Source organism: Zalophus californianus, chromosome 6, assembly GCF_009762305.2.
Source record: "Zalophus californianus isolate mZalCal1 chromosome 6, mZalCal1.pri.v2, whole genome shotgun sequence".
Lineage (NCBI taxonomy): Eukaryota > Metazoa > Chordata > Mammalia > Carnivora > Otariidae > Zalophus > Zalophus californianus.
The window spans coordinates 76,195,307-76,218,482 of NC_045600.1; the positions used below are offsets into that span (position 1 = coordinate 76,195,307).

The window sequence follows — 23,176 nt, forward strand, 5'->3', positions numbered from 1 at the left end:
CAATATTAAAACTTTTGTGCTTCAAAAGACATCATTAAGAAGAGGAGAAGATGGGTACCTGGGTGGCTCAGTTGGTTAAGCATCTGCCTTTGGCTCAGGTCATGATCCCAGGGATCCCCAGGATCAAGTCCCACATCGGGATCCCTGTTCAGCAGTGAGTCTGCCTCTCCCTCTACTCCTCCCCCCAGCTCAGGATCTCTCTCTCTCAAATAAATAAATAATTTTTTTAAAAAAGGAGAAGAAAAGCCACAAACTAAGAGAAAATATCTGCAAATCATGAATCAATAAAAAAAACTTGCAACCAGAAGATACAAAGAACTGTCAAACTTCAGTGTGAAGACAAACCACCCAACTAAAAAAAACCAGGCAAAGCCTTGATTACATTTTACTAAAGAAGATATATGAATAGCTAATAAGCACATGAAAAGACATTCAAAATCATTTGTCATTTTGGAAATGCAAATTACAACCATAATGGCATACCACTTCATAACCACTAGAATGTCTATAATCAAAAGTCAGACAATAAGGGTGTGGAGAAATTGGAACTTTATATATGTCTGAGTGGAATGTAAAATGGAAATCTGCTTTGGAAAGGTTTTCAGTTTCCTAAAAAATTAAACATACCTAAATGTCCAGTGATGGATGAATGGATAAACAAAATGTGGTTTTTACATACACTGTAATGTTACTCAACCTTAGAAAGGTATGAAATTCTGCCACATGCGACAATATGAGCGAAACTTGAAGACTTGAAGTGAAATAAGGCATAAAAAGACAAATTTTGTATGATTCCAGTTAAATTAGTCAAATTCATAGAAAGGTTGAATACTGTTTACCAGGGGCTGGTGGGGGGTGGAGGGGAAGAATGGGGAGTTATTGTTTAATGGGTATGGAATTTCTGTTTGAAATGATGTAAATGGAGAGTGGTGATGATTGTAGAATAATTTGAATTTAGTTAACATCAGTAAATGGCACACTTAAAATTGGTTGAAATGGTAAATGCTATGCTTTGTATATTTTATCATAAAAATATAAAAACGTTGCGGCACCTGGGTGGCTCAGTCGGTTAAGCGTCTGCCTTTGGTTCGGGTCATGATTCCAGGGTCCTGGGATTGAGCCCTGTGTTGGACTCCCCGCTCAGCAGGGAGTCTGCTTCCCCCTCTCTACCCTGCCCCCCATTTGTGCTTTCTCTCTTACTCATTCTCTCTCAAATCTTTTTTTAAAAAAAAAATACATATAAATGTTAAACAAATTACCTATGACTTTGCAGTTCCACTTCCTGGTATTTACCCAAGAGAAATGAAAATACATATCCAAAGATTTTTACACAAATATCCATGGAATCAATACTGATAATAAGCAAAAACAGAAAAAACCCACTGTTCCTCAACTGACAAATAGAATGTGAGGTATATCTATACCTGTCTGTCTCTCTCTCTAGATAGAGCTCTCTCTATATGCACATGTGTATACACACACACACACACATATATATACACAATCATATATACACACACATATATACATCCATATGTGTACATGTACATGAGATATACATACACTCTCCAGCAATAAAATGGAATAGGACCCTCAAAAATGTAATGCTAAGGGAAAAGCCAGAATCAAAATACAATATACTGTATAAATTAACTTATAAATGTATTGAGACCAAAGCTAGATGATTGGTTGACTAAGGCGGGGGGGTGGGGTGGGGGTGGGGTGGGTACTAATATATACTGCAATAGGTATAAGGGATCTTTTTGGGGTGATAGAAATGCTTTAAAAGTGAATCATGGTGATGGTTGCACAGCTCAGTAAAGTTAGTAAAATTCACTGAGTTGCACACTTAAAAGGATGGATTTTATGATATGTAAATTATAACCCAATAAAGCTGTTTAAAAATAATTTTCCCACTGTCAGGTATGTAACTCCCACTGACTTTTTAAAGTAATAGCTTTATTAAAATATAAGTCACATATTACACAATCATCTAAAGGGTACAATTCAGTGGTTTAATGGTTTTTAGTATATTTATAGTTTTGCAACCATTGCCTCAATTTTAGAACTTTTTCATCAGCTTCCATCAAAATCCCATACCCATTAGCAGTCACTGCCCCTGTCCCCTACAACCACCCTAGCTCTAGGCAACCACTGATCTACTTTCTGTCTCTATAGAACTGCCTATTCTGGATATTTCATATAAATAGAATCCTACCATAAATAGCCCATATCAGTACTTCATTCCTTTTTATGGATAAGTAATATTCCATTGTATGAATATGGCACATTTTATTTATCCATTCATCAGTTGGTCATTTGTGTTGTTACTACTTTTTGGCTATTATGAATAATGCTGTTTTGAACATCTGTGTACCAGTTTTTGAGTAGACATATTTCATATCTCTTAGGTATATAACCTAGGAGTGAAACTGTTGGGTTATGTGGTAACTCTATGTTTAACTTTTTGAGGAATTTCCAGATGGTATTCCAAAATGGCTGCCAACATTTTACATTCCCACCAACAGAGTATGAAAGTTCCAATTTCTCCACATCCTGTCTCACACTTCTTCTTAAGTCTCTTTAATTATAGCCATCCTAGTGGGAATAAAGTATTCTCTCACTGTGGTTTTGATTTGCATTTTCCTCATGGCTAATGGCATTGACCATCTTTTCATATGCTTATTGGCCATTTGTGTATCTTCTTTGGAGAAATGTCTATTCAGATTTTGCCCATTTTTAAATTGTTCCATTTGTCTTTTTAAGGTTGAGTTGTAAGAGTTCTTTATTCTAGATACAAGTCCCGTATCAGATATATGATTTGAAATATTCTTTCCCATCATGTAAGCTGTTTCTTCACTTTCTTGATGGTGTCCTTTGCGGCAAAGACAGTTTTAATTTTGATCAAGTCCAGTTTATATATATTTTTTGTTGCTTCTGTTTTTGGTGTCATATTGAATAAACCATTGCCTAATTCAAGGTGATAAAAAATTAAACCTATGTTTTCGTCTCCCAGTTTTTATAGTTTTAGGTCTTTGATCCCTTTTGAATTAATTTTTGTATATGTATGAGGCAGGGGCCACTGACTTAAGACAGGCACAAGGGCAGGGTTTCAGAGAACTGAGAGCCAAATAAATAAAGCCATCCAACCTCTAGGGTGATGGTTCTGGAGAAAGTCCAGACTACATGAAAAACTCATGTTTGCACATAGCCATCTTTTAATTCCTGTACCAGGCTATTCATTCTAAAACACTTTCTCTGAAGAAGGGGAGCAGGTATGGACATAATGTGGCACAGAAAGGAGGAAGCATTTTGTTTGGGGATCACAGGAAGCCAGTGGTAGTAGAATGGCTGATGTGTAGGCCTCAGTTCCATTCTGTGGTAGGAATACCTCATTGTCTACGTTCCCGTCTCTATTTTGGTCTGAGTGGTACCGGGAACACAGCCTACTAACCAGACATTATATTTCTCAACCTCCCTGCGGCTAGGTGTGGTCATGTGACTGATTTTAGCTAGTTGAGTACAAGAAAAAGCGATCTACCTCTAGGTCATATCTTTTTTTTTTTTAAAGATTTTATTTATTTATTTGAGAGCGAGAATGAGAGAGAGAGAGAGAGAGAGAGAGAGAGAGCGAGCACATGAGAGGAGGGAGGATCAGAGGGAGAGGAGACTCCCCGCTGAGCAGGGAAGCCCAATGCGGGACTCGATCCCGGGACTCCAGGATCATGACCTGAGCCGAAGGCAGCCACTTAACCGACTGAGCCACCCAGGCGCCCCTAGGTCATATCTTTAAACAACAACAAAAAAATCACTGGCTCTCCACCACTCCCAATTTCTTCCCCCCACCCCACCCCCTTTTTTTTTGGCAGTACAGATCTGAGAAATGATGCTAGCAAGCTATTTTTGATCATGTAGACGAAGAAAATATACCAGGACAGTTGGTCTCAGTGGTGTTGAATATTAGAAACCCCTGGGGAGCTTTAATCAAAAACTGGTGTTTGAATCCCATCACAGAAATTCTAGAGATCTGTTTAATTTTTTTTTAAGATTTATTTATTTATTTGAGAGAGAGACAGCAAGTGAGCAGGGGGAGGTGTAGAGGGAAGGAATCTCAAGCAGACTCCAGGCTGAGCTTGAGTCTCATGACTCGGAGATCATGACCTGAGCCAAAATCAAGAGTTGTATGCTTAATGAACTGAGCCACCCAGGTGTCCCACCACCACAGAAATTCTTTTTTTTAAATTTTTATTGTTATGTTAATCACCATATATTACATCATTAGTTTTTGATGTAGTGTTCCATGATGCATTATTTGTGTACCACCACAGAAATTCTAATGCAATTGGTATGAGATGCCACCTAGGCATCAGGGTGTTAAAAGCTCTCCAGATGAAGCTCACGTGTGGCCAAGGATAAGACCTCTATTCCAGGGCAATGGTTTCAACTTTAGCATGCTTCAGCGTCAACTGAAGAGCCTATCAAAACACGATTTCCCAGGTGTCTGATTCAGTGAAACCTGAGAATGTGCATTTTTAACACGTTCCCAGGTGATGCTACTGTGCTGGTCCAGGGACACACTTTAAGAAACTGTAGGAGAGGGGCGTGGGGGGGATGGGCTAGCCTGGTGATGGATATTAAAGAGGGCACGTATTGAATGGAGCACTGGGTGTTATATGCAAACAATGAATCATGGAACACTACATCAAAAACTAATGATGTAATGAATGGTGACTAACACAACGTAATAAAATAAAATTAAATAAAGAAAGAAAGAAACTGTTGGAGATCCCAGAGCAGCGAGATAGAAGGAACCTGAGCCTCAGTAGCCCGACCTTGCCTACCCTATACTATTACTTAGATGAGAAATAAATCTATCTTGAACTGCAACAGCATCTTAGCCTATATCTTAACTAACACACATTGCTTGGATCATGGTATTCCAACAGGAAAAGTAAAGGTATAAAAAATTTTTCTCATTTCATGCAAATTCACACACGCAATTTAAGCCCCCTCGGCTTTAGAGATATTTTCCTACAAAAGAAGGATGACTTGGAACACTGCACTGTTTACAACAGAATCCATTTCTCATGGTAACTGGTGAACACAATCCAGTGTTCTGCTTTGGCAGCACTGTTTAGGCATTGAGGGGATTATGACCCAAGTAGGCAGTTCAGTTACTCTTCCCATTTAAGTCCCAGCCATAGGTGGGTAACCCAAGGCTTTCAATGCAAATCCACTTGGATCAAAACCATAGCAACAATTCTGAATGATGGAGAAAGCTTTTCTAAATAGCACAAAGGGTATGGATCCATTTCTTCCCTCTTCACACACTAATACAAAAGGGACTTAAAGTGCTCCAGGCACTCTTCACTTAATTTTCAGGAGGAGACCTTGGGTATTCCTGACACCCACCTGGGTCACCAATGGGGCTTAAGCATTTGTTGGGCAAAGGGTGAAGCTGGTAGGAGGTCTTCTCCTGAGAAAAGAGATTCAGTCCCAACTCTCTGTGGTAAAACTCTTTGCTGATGTTTAATAATTTCCTGAAAACGTCTAGTATTAAAAGGGGGTGGGTAGGTGGGATTGGATGGCCACAGAGTAGAAACTAACAGATAAAAGGAAGGAGCTTCTGTACCTTACAAACTGGCTGAATAAGGCTGTTGTGTTCCGGATGATCCGAGCAGCCTGTGACTCCTCGCGCTGGCATCTCTGCAGGGTTAACCCGTCATCCATGTGGCCTTCCTGATGGAGTATGACCTACCCACAGAGGAAAGGACACCAGGTCCAGTTACATGCTACTCCATAGCTGGATAGTCAACATTTCTTACAGTATTTCCCTCATCCCTTGTATTCCTTCTCCCCAACCAAGTTCCCTTGTATCCACTTGAAAATGGGACATTAACAAAGTTATTTTGCCCGTACTCCCTACTACTGACCTATGAATCATTCCGGAGCCACCGTGCTTTGATGACAGTAAAATTTTATGTGCCACTGTGGTATGAGTTACAGGAAATTCCTTAGGCTTAGACGGCCCATTTGAAAAGGTGAAAACATATTTTGTAATACATTTTTCTCTTGAAATGAACGCAAAACCTTACCCTTGGAAATGGGAAAAGTCACTTTGTTCAGAGCCTTTTCCTCCAGAGATAAATGGAGGAAGAAAAGCAAGTTATAGAAAAACGCTCTCCTGGGATCAGGCTTGGATTCCTCCCCTGAAGGACAGCTACTGTTGACCGTAGAACTGGGGAAGCAACTCAACGTAGTAGCTGCTTCTCATGGAGGCTAAGAAGGGCATTTGAAGGCGCAGGCTCTGGTAGTGGTTGCCGTGGGTTCTGGTCCTACTCTGCTACTTCTCAGCTGTGTGACCTCAGGTAAGTTATTTAACTCCTCTTGGGTTCAACTTCACCATCAAATGGACTTCTAGGGTCGTTTCGAGGATTAAATGATTTACATGTAAATCACTTGGCATGTTTCCTAGAATCTAGGAGGTGCTCAGTGAATAGTTGTTATAAGGGGCAGTATATTACTGATCTCAAATCAGTTACCTAAAAGCTAAGTATACATACTGACCACCAGTGACATCAAGATACAATTTTTGGGCAGGGTTACCAGCTTTGAATGTGGAGGTCAGTGATTTTTTTTTCCCTTGAAAAGGTCAACTGCATGCAGATATTAACTGGGGATGGTTTGAGTCTGGTTCAAGTCAGACTTAAGTTCTGATTCAAGTTCCTGACATGGTTTCCTCTTGAGGTGAGTTAAGCGAAGAGAGACCATTTGTAGATCCTGGGATCTGGGGTGGGGTCAATTAAATACTACAAGTGGCTCCAGCAAATATCTTGAGAAAAAGGGTTTTTGGTTTCTCTCATTTTTAGCTCAAAGAAACTTCTTTTCCTTTCCATGTAAAAATCTCTTCCTTATTATTTATTCTTTTGAAATTGTGTCCTAATACAAAGAGTTCACACGTGAAGCGAAACACTGGCTTGCAAAAATTTATATTCAGTTTTGACAAATGACCTCGTACCCCATCTACATCCTGTAGCTTAAGTGTTAGCCAAGGATACTCCTAGTACCGGATTCACCAACTGTTTCAGGACCACTCTGTGAGAACTGCCCAGCAGCTGTTTAACAACGGCGCACTGAGATTTGGCAATACATTGCCACCAGGTTGGCTCTGGCCCCAGTGCCAGTATTCGGGTCCCTAAAGACCAAAATCCTTAGATTTTGCTTGTTCAGGTAACACGTTCAAACTGGCGAGCCAAACAAGAGAGTAAGGAGAAATAGGGGGGATGCAGCTGTTAGAAAAATGAACATGGTTATTATGTGCCCTATTGATCGCTGCAGCCCACTTCTTTTTCTCTTGGAGGATTCCCATAATTTAAGAGAAGATAGCAAAAGCGCATGACAGGAATGGCAAAATCCTTCCTTTAAAGGAGTTACCATTAGGTTTTTCACAGTGTCTATTTTTCCATTGGTTTTTCTAGGTTCCTGTTTTGTTTTATAAAATGCTTAACACCGAGCTGAACATCCTTTGTATTTTTAGAAAGAAACTTAACCTGCTCCTCACAAAATAGAGCAGGGCAGCCCTGTCAGGGGCCGAACATCATGACATCATTTAGACAGTTTCCGAAGGGACCTTCCAGATTCACATGCACACTGCCGCAGTTAAAGAAATATACAGACTATGGTCCTGGACGAGAAAGGCAGGGACGGGCAGGAGAAGTCAGCAACACGAGGTGGGATCTCTCCTCATTGACAGGGTCATTTTAGTGTGTCTCCTCCCAAGAGGAGAGCCAAGATCCACAAATTCCACCTCTTTAAATATCATCATTACCTTAGTAGGTATGGAAAATTGTGGAGATTCTAGATGATACTATTTTACTCTACAGAGGATTTAATTTTCTTCTTATAGGCTGGTAGGATAGATGGGTTTTTGGCATCTATCTTTAAGTTGCCCTTATTTCCGGGGGTAGTTCATACTCCTGGGGTAGAGCCCTTTTGGAATTTAATTGAAAGCCTACTCTATTTTCAAGGGCTGTTCCAACTTGAGGGACCCTAAACCCCAACCTTGGCCTTCCTAGGATTGTCATGCTTTTGACATCTCCGCTTTGCTCTTCTCCATCAGAGAAGCACTGTATGCTGTCCGTTTGCTATCCTCGCTTCACAGCCCACCCACGGTCAGCTTAAGGGGAAACTGAATGTAGAATTTCAGTTTCATGTTTCTACAGTTCCCTCTGCTCTAGAACCTCGGCCCCATAAGTCCCAGAAACCCTGGCTGACCTTATCTCTCATCTGTCTCTCCAGCCCAGTGAAGCTAACACAAGACCCCATTCCTTGGTGCTGCAACTCAGCCAATACGCTGAAGGGCAAGTAGAGACCAGGGTATGGCTCACTTAATTAGTGCATTCCCCTTCTATCTGGGATCTTTAGCACTTCTGTCCTGGATGTCCTGGTTGGTGAAGCCTTCAAATGATTTTGTTTTGGGTTTTTTTTTTTTTTTTTTTTTTTAATCCAGCCTTGATAATTGTTTGTAGAGGAAGGAATTGGGCCATATAGTCAGTTTAGTTGTTATTTACTTTTTTCTCCTCTCTCCTCATAATTTCAGTTTCCCATTTCTGGATACTTTCCTGGTATGTTTTACTTTACACAAAAGCAAGCTATCACCTTATGGTTTGTTCCCAAGCTCCTTTCTTACAACAACCAGCATCTGAACTTTCCATCACCTCCATTTTAGGCTGCTAAACCCAAGCTACAGTGTACAATGGCTCCTAGAACCCTCTTCTAGGGTTCCTTGACTACCCAAACAGGTGTTTGGTAAGGGTTTTTCCAAGGAAAATCATGCCTCTGGCATCTATTTTCTGGTTCCTATCAAAAGAAACACTATTACAGCAACTTTCTGGTAAAAAGATGTGGTGTGTACCCATGCCAGTTTCCCACTGCAGCAGGCTGGGATGGACCACTCAAACTGGTGTGTTCTCTTTGTGGACATAGCATCAACACACAGTATCTCATCTGTTTGCATGTTGGTTCCTGTGGGCTTGTGATCATGCAATCTGCATTTTCTCTAGCAATTCTATTTAGTCTCTGTATTATGAAAATCACACAGTAACTCAATTATCCACCTAAATGGAGAGAGCAATGGTGTAAATAATCCCCAAACAGCATACCACCAAGAGTTATTTAGTTCAGGTTTTAGGGTGCATTGAACAAATTCTGCCCCCTCCTCACAGATTTGCCATGTATTTAACTTTTTCTTTTTTTTTGCACTGAATATGGGGTCAAAATAACCAATTAGGCAGTACAATCTGTCACAGGATAACTCTTCAGAATAGCAAAAATAGTGAGAAGTAAACATACATCATGTTCGCCTAATTCTCATAGTCACTTTTCTTGCCTAGTTGCTTCCAGCTCAGGGTAAAACAATTCCGGACAGCCTTTCTGACCCCCACCTTTCTTTTCAGAGGTCCAAGGCGGGAGGTCTTGGCATCTTGTGCTTTGTAGGTCACCCACAGACCACTGGCTATATGTTGCACAAAGCAGACCGAATCTCCATACTTGATTTCTGGAACGCCCATGCCTTCTATATCTCGCTTGTGACTGGAATCCAATTTCTCCTTGATTTCCTATTTCACAGAAAATGAGACAAACATGGGCACGTCTGATTAAATAGAAAGGCAATACAGAGAACAAATCACCTATGCAGAATTTGTAAGCCCTGGAATCCATTACCAGAATCTTCATGATGTGCCTGTCCAAGCCAGGATTTCAGAAAGGCTTGCTTCCCTTATCTGCTGTTAACCGTAAAAATCAATGGATTCCAAGTTTCAGCCACTTTAATAATTACTTAAACCCATGGGGAAAGGAGGCAACTGGAAGGGTCTCTTTTTGATTCTGACTGTATATAGTTCTGTTACATTTTCTATTTTTCTCATCCTGACTTAGACCCTTTAATAATAATCAACACTTTAGTGGCCAATTAACTTATTTTCAGCAAGTTGTATCTTCTGTAATTTTACTGGTTATCTAAACTCCCCGACGCAAGGCTTTAAACATATCTGTTAACATCACATAAACATCTTTAACAGAAATCAGCAGAGAGAGCAGACTCGTGAATCATGTAGGGGCCACTGTGCCGGAAGTGAGACGTAGTCACCAGTGTCCCTGTCTCTCACAGCCTCCTCACTTGTGTGTTGCAGCCAATGGCTTTCATTCTTCAATTGCTACTGATTCACTGCATCTTTTCTCCAGTATGGAAAAAGGAGTTGCTGCGCATCCCTCATGTCTGTTTGGGGACAAGCTGAGGTGCCCGGCATAGAATGAGTCGGGAAGCCGACCCAGGGTGCACGGTAACCGTGTCCCCTCCTCATCAATCAGGGCCTCCGAATGGTTTGACTCCACTTCCATTCCTCCTCTACATCTTGCATTAAATTGCTCATTTGTAAAAGCCATTAGCTGGACAGCGTTTTGAACCTTTTATGGAATAAGAAATGCAACCTGCTGTTCCCTCCGCTTGTGACCATTTTACTCTCCTTCCTCATGATGGAACAGCAGCAGCAGGTGCACTGAGCTCTTACTGCGTGCGAAGCAGTGTTCTAAGTTCTTTACGTGTGTCAACTCTTCCAAACAGCTTTGGGTGCAGCTGCAAATACTATCCCAGAAAATGAAGATACAGAGAGATGAGCAATTTGCCTGAGGTCACTCAAGAAGTCGTGAAAGAGCTAAGATTTCAACCGGGAAGTCTAGCTCCAGAGACTGTGTTCTTCCCCACTGCTCTGAACTCCTATTCACCCTGCAACACCCTGTTCGGATGCCACCTTCTCTGTGAGGGCAGAGTAGTCCCTCTCACTGTACTTCCCCAGCACACTCTCATTCCCTCATTGGGCACTTAGCACATTATAGTGTAAATGTGCTTGTTATAAGGACACTTTCCTTGTGCCAGACTTCAAAAGAATCAAGGGCACGGGCCAGATTTCAATTACTTTTGGATTCCTGGTACAGAGAATCCAGTGCCTTTCAATTACTTAATAAACATATATGTATGTATAGCTAAGTAATTTTTTTCTTTCAAATATATATTTTCATTTATTTTCCTTCAAACCTTCAAAACAGTAAAATTAATTATTCCGTGTACATTTACAGGATCATCTTAGGCAATGTTAATACTTCACAAGAAAATTCTTATTTTCAATGTATGCTGAAACATTGGCTCGATTTTTAAATATGACATTTCTCAAAATTAGCATTTCTAAAGGAACTTATCTTTGATTTTATAACAAAAGCCAATGGGAAAATAGAATTTGATATATTAGGACTTCTTTAGAGGCATGTGGTCAAGAATGCATTGATTTCACAGAACAATGGATACTTGATTTTCATTCCAGAAATATCTATAGTCCTGAAGATATTTAGGCCAGTAACAGGACTTAAAATACGCCAACGTTCTCTCCTCCAGCCTGTTCTCTAAACTATAGACAATGCAGCAAAAGAAAACACACTGCAACTGTTAAATATGAATAATGACCTGATTGCCAAGAGCTCACAGTTAAAACAGTGCATGTTCCCAAACTATCAATGACTACACTCCATTTATTTTCTTAATTTTGTTTATTTAAATATGACTTGGCCAGAAGAAGAGAAATAGTAGGATATATTTCTCTAGAGCCTGAAATCAATGGATCATGACTGTCTACAGAATGGAGTGTCTCTTGGTGTCTTTGCTTTTATAAAACAGCACGCACTCCAAAAGCTCTATGGTGGTCACTGCAGTGGCCACTTCTAATTTAAAAGAATAGAAGCAACAACAAAAAAAACTGAGACATGGAGACGAACCAACACTAAAGTCAACTCAACCCAAACGTAAACACCACCAAGGATATACTAAGGAAATGAGAGTGGTCCATGATAGAGAAGGCTGATTGGGCTCATGGCAGGTTGGTGATCTTCTGACTTCTGAGCATGAATGCTCCCCTCTTTGTGTTAACTTGAATATGGCCCCATATGTACTTACTCTACTGCTGGAAATGGATTCTCCCTAAATAATAGAGCTAATCCAATTACTCCCTTCCATTAACTCCCAATTCCTAGAAGATACAATTTTCATTTCTAAAGTTCACATATATCATATGCTTTAACCAAATTGGACTATGTTCCTTTGATATATCCAGATTCCCTTCCTTTGGGCCTTTACCCACATTACACTTTCTGCTTGGAAATCCCCTATTTCAACTCTGCATCTTTACATCTCGTCCATCAAGCCTTTCCCAGATCCACCTCTGCATTTTCCCTGATCTCATAGCACTTTCCTTCTCCTCCCTCAAGGCTCTTTACCATCTTCTGTGATAGGACTCCCTTGCTGGCATGCTTCCTGTCCGCTACCAGATTGAAAACTCTCCAAGGACAAGACTGAGATTTGCTTGTCTTTGCTTAAAATAGGTTGCAAATAATCTGCTTTTGTTTTATTGTTCTGTGCACATCAATTTGTATATCTCTGTCAACCTTCTCTATGTTAGATGATGAGTAGATTCTAAGGAGGAATAGGATACTCGGTGTTGAAGGATAATCATCATCATCTCCTGTCTCCATGAAGAACTTATGAAATGGTCCTGACCACATCACAAGTGTTAAATAAATACCTGGTTTGGACGATTAAGTTGCTGCTCTCCAGAGTGATTTAAGATTTCTAGGAGGACAAGAAAAGGAACTGCAACTAGTGTTTGTCTAGTGCCTACTTAGAGCAAAGTATTTTGCTAAGTACTCCACAATGGCAATACCATCAGTGAATTTACCAAGGACCTACAAAGGGACATATATTATGCATGACACTTTCAGAACATTTTCTCTCAACCTTTTAATGGTCCTTCTGTTTTCATTTCTCATACTCTATAGGTGATAAAACTGAGGCTTGCAGAATTTGAGTAATTTGCTCAAAGTCCTGTAGCTAAGTAATGGAACAGAATCCAAAATCAAATAGAATTCCAAAGCCCATTTGTCATTGGAACATAATTTTTTGAATGGTTATCATTAGCACAGTTAAGTATTAATTGTATTAATGTTTCAGTTGTTTAAAAGGTATTATAAAGAAGAAAAGGCTGACGGGTTGAAAACATATGCAATTATTTTACGAAAAAATGGCTCTGGGCTCATATAAACTTTAGGGTCATACATACAAACCAGTAATGATAGCAAGGTGACATAGCCTACATTCAAGGTGCCAGTGGAGTTTGGGAGATAGAAGACCTCATTGTGCCTGACAGTGAGGGACGATTTTACGTAAGACAGATACTCGATGTGAGCTCGGCTGGGAGTGAGAAGTGAGAAAGGAAAGAGGGGAGAGGACTTAGCTCTAGTAAGATGGGTGTCGTGTGGCAAGGAGAGTGCTTGAAGTCCTGGAAGGGACTTGAACACAAAGGACTCTGGACAAAGTACACCTTGTACTATAGGTACATGTTTCTCAAACTCACAACATTAATGGACTTCCTCCTGGAAAAGAGGACTTTGGACAAGTTCTTTATCTTCTTCCAGGAGTCAAAGGAAGTGTTAGGGCTTATATAAGACAGATTGTTAGGAGTCCGACAATAAAAAGCAAACAACAGAAAAAAAAAATAAAACCTGTTGAATTCTGCATAATGCAGCAGGGGCAGCCAAACTGCTTTTTCTAAAAAAAACAATTCATAAAATTATTGTTTGGAATACCTCTTGAGAAAAGCTAGTGTTGGCAATGGAAAGCCACTGAGAATTTTAAGCAGGGGGCTAACACAGGGCTGCATCTTAGAATAGCTGTTCCAGCAGCAGTGTGAATTATAGATTGAAAAGAAACAAGGCTAGAGACAGCTGATTTTTAAGCTATGCCATCAGTACGTAGCATATCTGGAACGGAGAAGCTCCTAACTCACGTTTATTAATTAGAGTGAAATTTGTTATTTGACATATTGAAACTGCCTGTGTCCACAGAGGACAACAAAGTACCTTTCCAACACACTGTAAGCACCCAAAAATGTTTCAGGGGGAAAATGAGACATGGGAAGATGAGACCCATTCATGGATGCTGGGGTAAGCCATCAAGAAAGGCCTGGTTAGTCTGCCCCTTCCTAGGTGTCCCGGGAGAAACCTTGAGAAACAACCTTTGGGTTTACTTCTCCGCAAATATAGTCCTTTTCTAAATTTCTAATCTAGAATAGGAGGTCTTAGAATGTTCTTAAAGAAATCACACACTGCAGGACATTGCTAGGATCCTGGCTGGGTGGGAGGCCAAAGAAAGGCCCCTGCTGTTCACTGGGCGCTGGGGGACCAGACTCATCTGCATTAGGGAAGGCACACTTCTCCAGCAGGCTCTTCCCTCCATCTTTCTCCTTCAATTCCTACACCATCAGCGTGAGGTAGGCAGCACTACTGCCATTTCATGGATAAGGAGACACACTCCCAGGTCGTCTTCCTATTCTCACTGAATCCTCACAACCACCCTTCAAGACACACTTCTTCACCCCTATTTTTTGGAAAAAAAGACACATTAAGGCTGACCAGGGAATGGCCGAGCCAGGATTCTCACTCAGGCTTCTTCTACTTCAAAGCCCATGGTTTTCCTCGACTGCTTCTCTATTTGGTCCACTTTGAACAATAAACACTTGAGAATCATTGATTTAAATTTTAAAAATACTGTGTAGACTTCAGAATGGCTATAATTAACAACACAGGAAACAATAGCTATTGGTGAGGATGCAGAGAAAGGGGAACCCTCTTACACTGTTGGTGGGAATGCAAGCTGGTACAATCACTCTAGAGAACAGTATGGAGGTTCCTCAGAAAGTTAAAAATAGAACGACCCTATGACCCAGCAATTGCACTAGTAGGTATTTACCCAAAGGATACAAATATATAGATTTGAAGGGGCACATGCACCCCAATGTTTATAGCAGCATTATCAACAATAGCCCAGCTCTAGAAAGAGTCCAGGTGTCCATTGACTAATGAATGGATAAAGAAGAGGTGGAGGGTGTGTGTGTGTGTGTGTGTGTGTGTATGCAATATATATGCACACACAATGGGATATTACTTGGCCATCAAAAAGAATGAAATCTTGCCATTTACAGTGATACAGAGCTAGACAGAATCATGCTAAGTGAAATAAGTCAGAGAAAGAAAAATACCATATGATTTCACTCACATGCGGCATTTAGGAAACAAAACAGATGAATGTGTGGGAAGGGCAAAAAAAAAAAAAAAAAAAAGAGGGAGAGGGGGAGGCAAACCATAGAGAATAAACTGAGGGTTGATGGAGGGAGGTGGATGGGGGATAGGCTAGATGGGGGATGGGTATTAAGGAGGGCACTTATTATGATGAGCACTGGGTGTTATTTGTAAGTGATGAATCACTAAATTCTACTCCTGAAACCAACATTACACTGTATGTTAACTAACTAGAATTTAAAAATTTGGAAGATAAAATAAAAAATACTGTGTAGAGTTTATTTGAAATGAAATAAAACTGTTGTCTCTAGATGTTTGAATCTTGAGGTAGTTGTTTTCTCCTCTCCCTTTTCCCTCTTTCCTCTGTACCCATCTCCTTCCCTGGCTGAGAACTCAGTGAGGAAGCGGAGCAAGCCTGGGGGCTGGCACAAACAGAGCCAGTGTTTTCCTAAGGGATATCCCATCAGTCCGGCTGCCATCTTGATTCTGACTGCCAGGAGCTGCTAAGGTTAAAGGGCACATGAGGCCAGTCTACAGAGATGCTTTCCATGCACAGCTTTTAAAAGGCAGGGAAGTCATGTTTGGCCAAGAACACAGTGCTTAGCGCATACTAGATATTTGATAATTGTTGACTCAACTGAACGTAACATTTTTATAAACTGAGGAAAAATTTCCTCTCATTGGGAACAATGATAGCTCTACATCCTTCTGCAATAAAATAGGCAAACTTTGAGATTCTATCTCAACTATTCAAGACTTATGGTATAGTCATGAAAAATAGCTATAAAATAAATGGTTACATGTGATAAGTCTTGATTTAATATCACTAATTCACTCTTCCCTGAAAGGAATTCAGCACTGTAAAATGATGTGGAAACATGACTTCTAAACAGATAATATTTCCTCTGGCATGGCAATACTAAATCACATTATCTGACAATCCTTGGGGAATGGCCTTGCAATGTCAAGACAATGGGAAAATGAATGTGAAATCAAGTTCATAGAAATCTGACTTCGATGTTCAAAATAATGAATCTGTCTCCTTGAATGCTGATAGGCAGATAAGGATCCAAAATGATTACACAATGACAGGATACTTCTATGATGATGATGGAGGTTAAAATGAAATGGATTTGAGGCTGTTTTAATGTATGACCACATTCCTATATCCCTTGAGCAATTTCCACACTTACCACCTGCTACACATTATGCCAGGTGCTGGGGTATCAAAAGGGGGCATGTGTGATCCTTGTCATCTAGGGGCTCCCGGTCCAGTGAGTGATGGCTGTTACAGAAACACAGACAGGGGCCTACTGGAGGCCCACGGAAGAGCCCTCCTCCTGTAAAGGGCATCTGATACTAGTCTGGAAGGATGAGCAGGAGTTCGTGAGTGGGGGTGTTTAGGAGGGGTAAAAGGCATTCTAGGCACAGGTTGAGCAATGAGAAAAAAGAACATGTTCAAGGGCTGATAAATATTTAGTAAGCCAGAGCTCAAGGCAACTGTGAGCAAGTGGCATAGAGAGAATGGAAGGGCAGGCAGAGGTCATCTCTTAACATTTTATGACAGATTTCAAATGAGGGGCAACCAGATTAAGAGCTGTGTTCAAGGTCTCACAGAGAGCAGATGGGAGTCAAGGCCAGATCTAGGTGACCTGGAAGCCACACTCTATCAAATACCACTTCCGATTAAAGGAATAAGGTGTGATGCTATAGTTCAGAGGCAACAAGACATCCCAGACCTCCAGTTTGGTTTGGATCACCCTGCTGAAGGAGAGGGATAAAAACTGACCAACGTCACTCCCTGCTCATTATTCTACATGCTTCCCATACTTGCTCAAAGACCTCGGTTTGATTTCATCTGAGCCAGGCCAGGCCCACGACTGCCACAGGTTTGAGTTCTGACTCCCTTTCATGAAGGCTCATTCACACCCCTGTCCGATCCACGTGTACAAGATTCACAGTGTACCTGCCGCTTCCTTGTAAGGGCAGACTGCTAAGGATGTTAACATGCACCTGCAGCTGTCCCATGGCCCCAGTTTAGGAGTCATAGCTGTTGCTCACTAACGCAGCCAGACAGGAACATGCAGTGGGAAGCCCATCAGTGCCAAATGACTCACAGCCCAGCGAACCCAGTGCTGCCCTGAACACATGAGCCCCAAGAGTGACCCTCCTGGGAGTCTCTTTTACTGTGTTCTAGATTCCCCAACGTACAGAGAGAATCAGGTGAATACCCACCCTAACGCCACTGACAAAGGCACTAAAGACACAGTACCTCTACCTCCCAGCCTTCCCCTTGGGATCCCTCAACCCCTGCGCCACCACCCATATCCTGAGATGGTACCTCCGACTACTGTCAGCCATCCGCTCCATCCCGTAACACCTGTAACAGGCAAGCACTGGCCAGATGACTCAGCGCCCTCCCACTGTTGAAAAGCAGAGCCAAAAGTCTCCTTCTGCTGGGGAACCTCACTACTCCCCGGTGAGGGCGAGCACACTGGAGTGTGCATTTACAGAGGAAAGCCGGCACCCAGCAAGGTAAACATACATTTACTAGGGAGGAATCTGGGGCCCCAGAGCACTCAAGGCATTTCTAGTGTTCTTCTCCCAAGAGCTCTCTGGACTGTGTATGGCAGAGCAACGTGCTCTCCATACATTCTTGCTTTCGGTGTAGCTTCACATTCTAAGATGTCAGATGCTCCGCCCACACAATGTCCTAAGGAGGCCCCGATTTCCTGGGGGGAACACAGCCATTTCTTGGCCTGCCGCGGAGCCTAGGTCATTTTGACTTCAGTTCCTCACCCACTGAAATGAACGTAGCTGGGCCGAGTACTGCGGCACTGGGAGTTATTTCAAATCTCTAACGTGGTGACTCCAGTGAAATGTAACAACACTGCCAAGTGCATAAGACAATGTGACTCATGGGTGACTTTTACGTCCAGCTCTGCTATGCCGGCTGTCCCCACAGTACCTTGGTGACTTCCAGCCATCAGCTGCTTGCCTCCATGTGCATAGAGATGGAAGGACCTGGGGAGCTAAGCAATGGGCCTTTGGAAAGCAAGCGTGTTCACAGGCCAGGAGCTGTGCCAAGTGGAAGGACTCTCTGTGGTGCTCTGAGTTCTTCTGGCTGTCCCCAGTGGCCTCGGCAAGTGCTTAGCCATCCTCCACAAGGCTGAGCCAAGAAAGGAATGGAATGGAAGAGTCCCCTTGGAACAGGACGCTGCCAGCCGCCTGGAAGGCCACCTGAATGCCTGCTGTAACCAGAGAAGCCCCTTTCTGAACTAGTAGTGGCTGCAAAGTCATGGATCCACCCCAGGGCAGCAGGTCTAGAGGGGGCTGAGGGGATTGTGGTAGAGCACTCGAAGAATGAAAAAGCCAAGCTAGCATTCTTAGAAAGGAATTCACTTGGTCATCAGCCAGAAGGAGTCATTTCTTTTTTTTCCCCCCATCTCTTTTTCGCCCTCCCACACTTGCTGTCATCCACAGCACCCCATGTCCAAGTTGGCTCTTAGGGAAGAATGTGATCTCGCTTGTCTCTGTTCTTCGGACTTTTTTGTTGCTTTGTTTCACCAGTTCTTTTAGCAAGTTACACTGCCGTAAACCACTTCGCGGAGGCCAAAATGTTGTACTACACAGATCATGTTTGTACTTAAAATCTTTCTTTTCCGGGAATCTTAAAAAACAAAAGTGAAGGGAACATAAAGGAGATGTGCTCAGAAAACCAGAATGAAGTCAAGGAGCCAAAATACCATTTAAAGAGAAGCAGATGGGAGGTGATGTTTGAGAAGAATTTAGGGTTGGAAGTTCATATATTTTAATGTTGGAAATATAGGTGTGGAAATAGCTTAACTCTGATATGTAGCCATTTGGGGGAGAAAAACTTATATGCCAGAGATTCTCTGCCAGGAAAGACTCTGGGACCAAAAAAAGAAGGAAAAGAAAGGAGTCTGAGCCCCCTGCTTCAAAAGAGGGCAAGGCTGGAAGACTGTCCTCCTCTGATTCATTAAGAAGCAGAGCTTTCCCACAGAAAATTCAGCTGTCAGCTCCACACCAAGTCCCACATGAACAGAATCATCAACAACCCTTTCCTGAAATCGTGTTGAGAACACAAATCAAGATCTATTTCTGGAAAAAAGCAAGAAGAATGAAACTAGAGATGAAGCCCCCAAAGGAGATGTCGAACTGCCTTGTTAGGTGCCGACTCCCAGATAACTAGGCCTGCGACTGAGCACAGACTTTCCTAAGCTTGGATGATCTTTCCAGAACAATCATAAAGTGACAGAGCATCCAACTCTCTGTCAGAAGTCAGCTCAGCATGCAGTTCTGACCATCCAACTAGATCCGGTTTGTAGTGATGCAGAGTTAAAGCCTGACTGGACATTAAAGATAGGAGACTGCAAAAAAACTGCTGTCTACATACACATCAAAAGGCAAAGCTACATGTTTGCGGTTAACCTAACTAGCCCAGGGTCCACTTTTAATGAAGGATGGGGATGGATGGGTGAGAACTAAGAGAAGTGGAGGGAAGAGACCTCCGAGGGAATGCATGAGGAAGGTACTGGTGACTTTGTATAATACAGATAACTACAAGATGAGGTCATGTCCAGACTGACGCCTTCTCTACATCTTTCTGAAAGAAATCGCTTCCTTGATTTAACCCCATGTAGCACTGAAACTCGTGCCTCTACATCATCATTGTCTTATAGGACTAAAGCATATGCTTAAAAGTATTAAAAACAACTTAGAACATATCAAGCAACAGCATCATCTTTCATTAACCTCTGAACAACACTGCCCATTTATTTTCTGGGGCTTTCCACTCTTCTTTGAAGTCTCTCTCTTAAGACTTAAACCTGCCTCCACGGCCCCCATTCCCCTGTAAACTCAATTCAAAAGCTAGAAGAAGACAGTGTTTCTCATAGGTCTAATTTCCAATTCCATCTCGTTCCAGTCCACTTTCTTTTTGGTCACAGTTCCGCCTAGAGGGCTCAGAGCTTTCACTTTTAAAATGAGGTCAAAGTCCACTTCCTCACCCCTTACCTTGGAGGCCCGGAAAGAGAAGGCTGTGGACTTGGTGTCTGACTTCGCCCGGTCCTGCAGTATAAGGCCCTGGTCCTCTGTCAAGGCCAGGTAGTGGCCTGTGGTGAGATGCCGGAGCCGGAAAGCCTGGCCCCATCTGATGTTACTGCCACTCCAACTGTGCAGAGAGAAGAGCCGAGAAACTCAGTCTATTTCAATATCTATCCTGGGCTTTCTTCCACACACTAGCAGAATTCTAATCCCTCTGTGGTTTATCCCCTGGAGGGACAAAACTCTCGTCTCCTGGCTTGCTCTAGGATTTCGGGTCTCCTGACAACTCAGCATGGTACTTCTCTTGCAGCCTCTCAACACCAACAAGGAGGCACCCTTGTGCACCATGGGAGGGAACGTAAACTGGCGCAGCCACTGTGGAAGACAGTGTGGAGGTCCCTCAGAAAATTAAAAATGGAATTACCACATGATCCAGTAATTCCAGCACTAGATATTTACCCGAAGAATGAGAAGACACTAATTCAAAGAGATAAAGGCACCCCTATGTTTACTGCACCATTATCTATAATAGCCAAGATATGAAAGCAACCCAAGTCTCCAACCATAGATGAGTGGATTAAAAAGATATGGGGCGTGTGTGTGTGTGTGTGTGTACATACATATATACAATGGACTATTATTTAGCTATCAAAAAAGAATGAGCTCTTGCCATGGATGGATCCAGTGGGTATAATGTTAAGTGAAATCAGTCAGAGAAAGACAAATACCTTATGATTTTGCTCATATGTAAAATTCAAGAAACAAAACAAATGAACAAAAAGAAAAGGACAAAAAATAGACTTTTAAATACAGAGAACTGGTGGTTGGTAGAGTGAGGTGGATGGGGGATGGGTAAAATAAAGGGGATTAAGTGTACACTTATCTTAAGGAACACTGAGTAAATGTATAGAACTGTTGAGTCATATTGTACATCTGAAACTACTATAATACCGTATGTTAATTATACGTCAATAAAAATAAAAGGGGGGGAAAAAGAACACCAACAAGAAAGATGATCCTGGGACAAGTCAATGATTTAATGTAACTAGAAGTCCCAAGCTTCCAATTTTCCCTTCACTCCACTGAAGTTTCTTGATATAAAAAAACCACAAAAAGAATGCCTTATAAGGGAAACTCATTTCTGGAAAAGCAAAGCCATCCCTAATGTACTATCTCAACTCAAACTTTACTACCACAAAGAATCCTTTCTTCAAGAGAAATGGTAAAAATACTTGTGCAACCTACACTTGCCAGGGAGAGGTAGATAATAAAGAAGTGTGTGTGTGTGTGTGTGTGTGTGTGTGTGTGTATGTGCGTGTGTGTATTTTTGTATTAGAGGGTGATCCATTCTGTGGAAAAAAAGTGAAGCAAGATAAGATGATTTAGATGAGGGAGACCTCCTGTTGAAATGGTAACCCTTCAATGGTCTTACATCAAACTGTTGGCATTCAACGAAAGTTACAATAAGAGTTAGGCAAGAAATTATCCACTGACTAACTTGAAACTCACTATCTTTTGAGTTGGAATAAAATCTTTTAGAATAAAATCTCATGGTTAGGCCTCTGGGGAAATAAACAACCATAACTGGAACTATTATATATACATACCTACTTTGACTTTGTAAAAAAGCCCATTAAGCAAGGCTTAATATCCTAAGATTATGTTAGAGCAAGCATTTTAACAGGGCTGGAAAGAGAATATAAATGCTCCAAGCCAGCTACCAAGTGGGTGCTCCTTAAAAGCAGTATTCTTTAAACCAGTAACCTCCGAAGAGTTTCTCAGTAAAAAATGTAAATGTATTTATGTATTATGTGTATAAGTTCTAGTATTTTCTCCTGATCTATAATGGATTATCTTGAAAACCACGTTGGGGGCATACACCCTCACGAGAGAGACATTTTCCATGAACATATGTTCAGAGGGAGGCTGAGGAGCGAGCTGGCAGGAAGAGCAGAGAAGGAAAACAGACACTGTCCCTCCTCTGTTATCCCAAGCAGCTAGTTTAGCTCTAGCCTGACTTGCAATCCCTCTTGGCAAAATAATGGCCCAGAGCTTACTGGATCCCCCTTTGTGGTGTGACGTTTGAAGACCACGTGTTTTTCCTCAAGTGCACAGCTCAAGTCTCAGCCTCCTGTTCCTTTCACCCAGGTACAATAGTGTTTCTGACAAGTCCAGTAAATATGGTTTTCCTCATGGCTACCTCTCCAGTGGTGTTTTAATCTTCTCAACCTCATGCCATCACAATCACTAGTCTCATTTAAAGCCAACATTCCAGTGGAGCCAACACAACTACTGAGAAGAGAAACACTAGCTGGGTTTCAGAGAATCTGCTTAAGGAAACAAATGGGAGAAGTACTTTGATGGCTTTCAGCGGACTGTCCAAGCTCGCCTTCTATAACCTGGCCCCCAGAAGGGGAGCAGGAGTTGGGGGCTGGGTTCAGGGCTTCAGAATCAAAACAGAAGTCTTGGAAATTCTCATTCTCTCATTCTCCCAATCTCCCTCTCTCTCTCTCTGTGCGTGTGTGTGCTGCTGTTGTTTAAAAACAAAGTCAGGAAAATTTCAAAACAGCTCTGGGCCAAGGAACTTGTGAGAGTTTGCCTGGTGATGTGGAATCAGTGAAATTTTTAAGAGAACAGACAGGACAGCAAAATAAAATTATCTTGAAAAGAGCACCACCCTGACCCTCCATTACCTTATCCGAAGGGGTTCCACTCTCCACAGAGATCTGGCTCGTGTCCCAGCTCCCCCAGCTTCATAGAATATCCTCCTGCGAGCAGAGTTGGAGATTAGCTCCTCTGAGCATGACACTGATCAGCACTGGGGTGGGAACAGCTCCCTGCAGAGGCTGTTCAATCCCCGCTGTTCTTTCCAAGCCCTCATGTAGTCAGCAAAACTGAGAGCGTGAGTCAAAGAGAAGCACAATTTTCCAGG

The 23,176-nt window shown here is 41.9% G+C and overlaps 1 protein-coding gene across 1 annotated transcript in view; it reads right to left on the minus strand.

Annotated features, from left to right (window-relative positions):
• RYR3 (ryanodine receptor 3) overlaps positions 1–23,176 on the minus strand; it is a 523,406-nt gene that overhangs the window by 259,405 nt on the left and 240,825 nt on the right. Inside the window, exons 9-12 of the mRNA XM_027569112.2 lie at positions 22,938–23,012; positions 20,215–20,371; positions 9,444–9,617; positions 5,633–5,754 (exon numbers count right to left, since the gene is read on the minus strand). Of these exons, the coding sequence (XP_027424913.1) occupies positions 5,633–5,754; positions 9,444–9,617; positions 20,215–20,371; positions 22,938–23,012 (528 nt within the window). The remainder of the gene's footprint in view (positions 1–5,632; positions 5,755–9,443; positions 9,618–20,214; positions 20,372–22,937; positions 23,013–23,176) is intronic.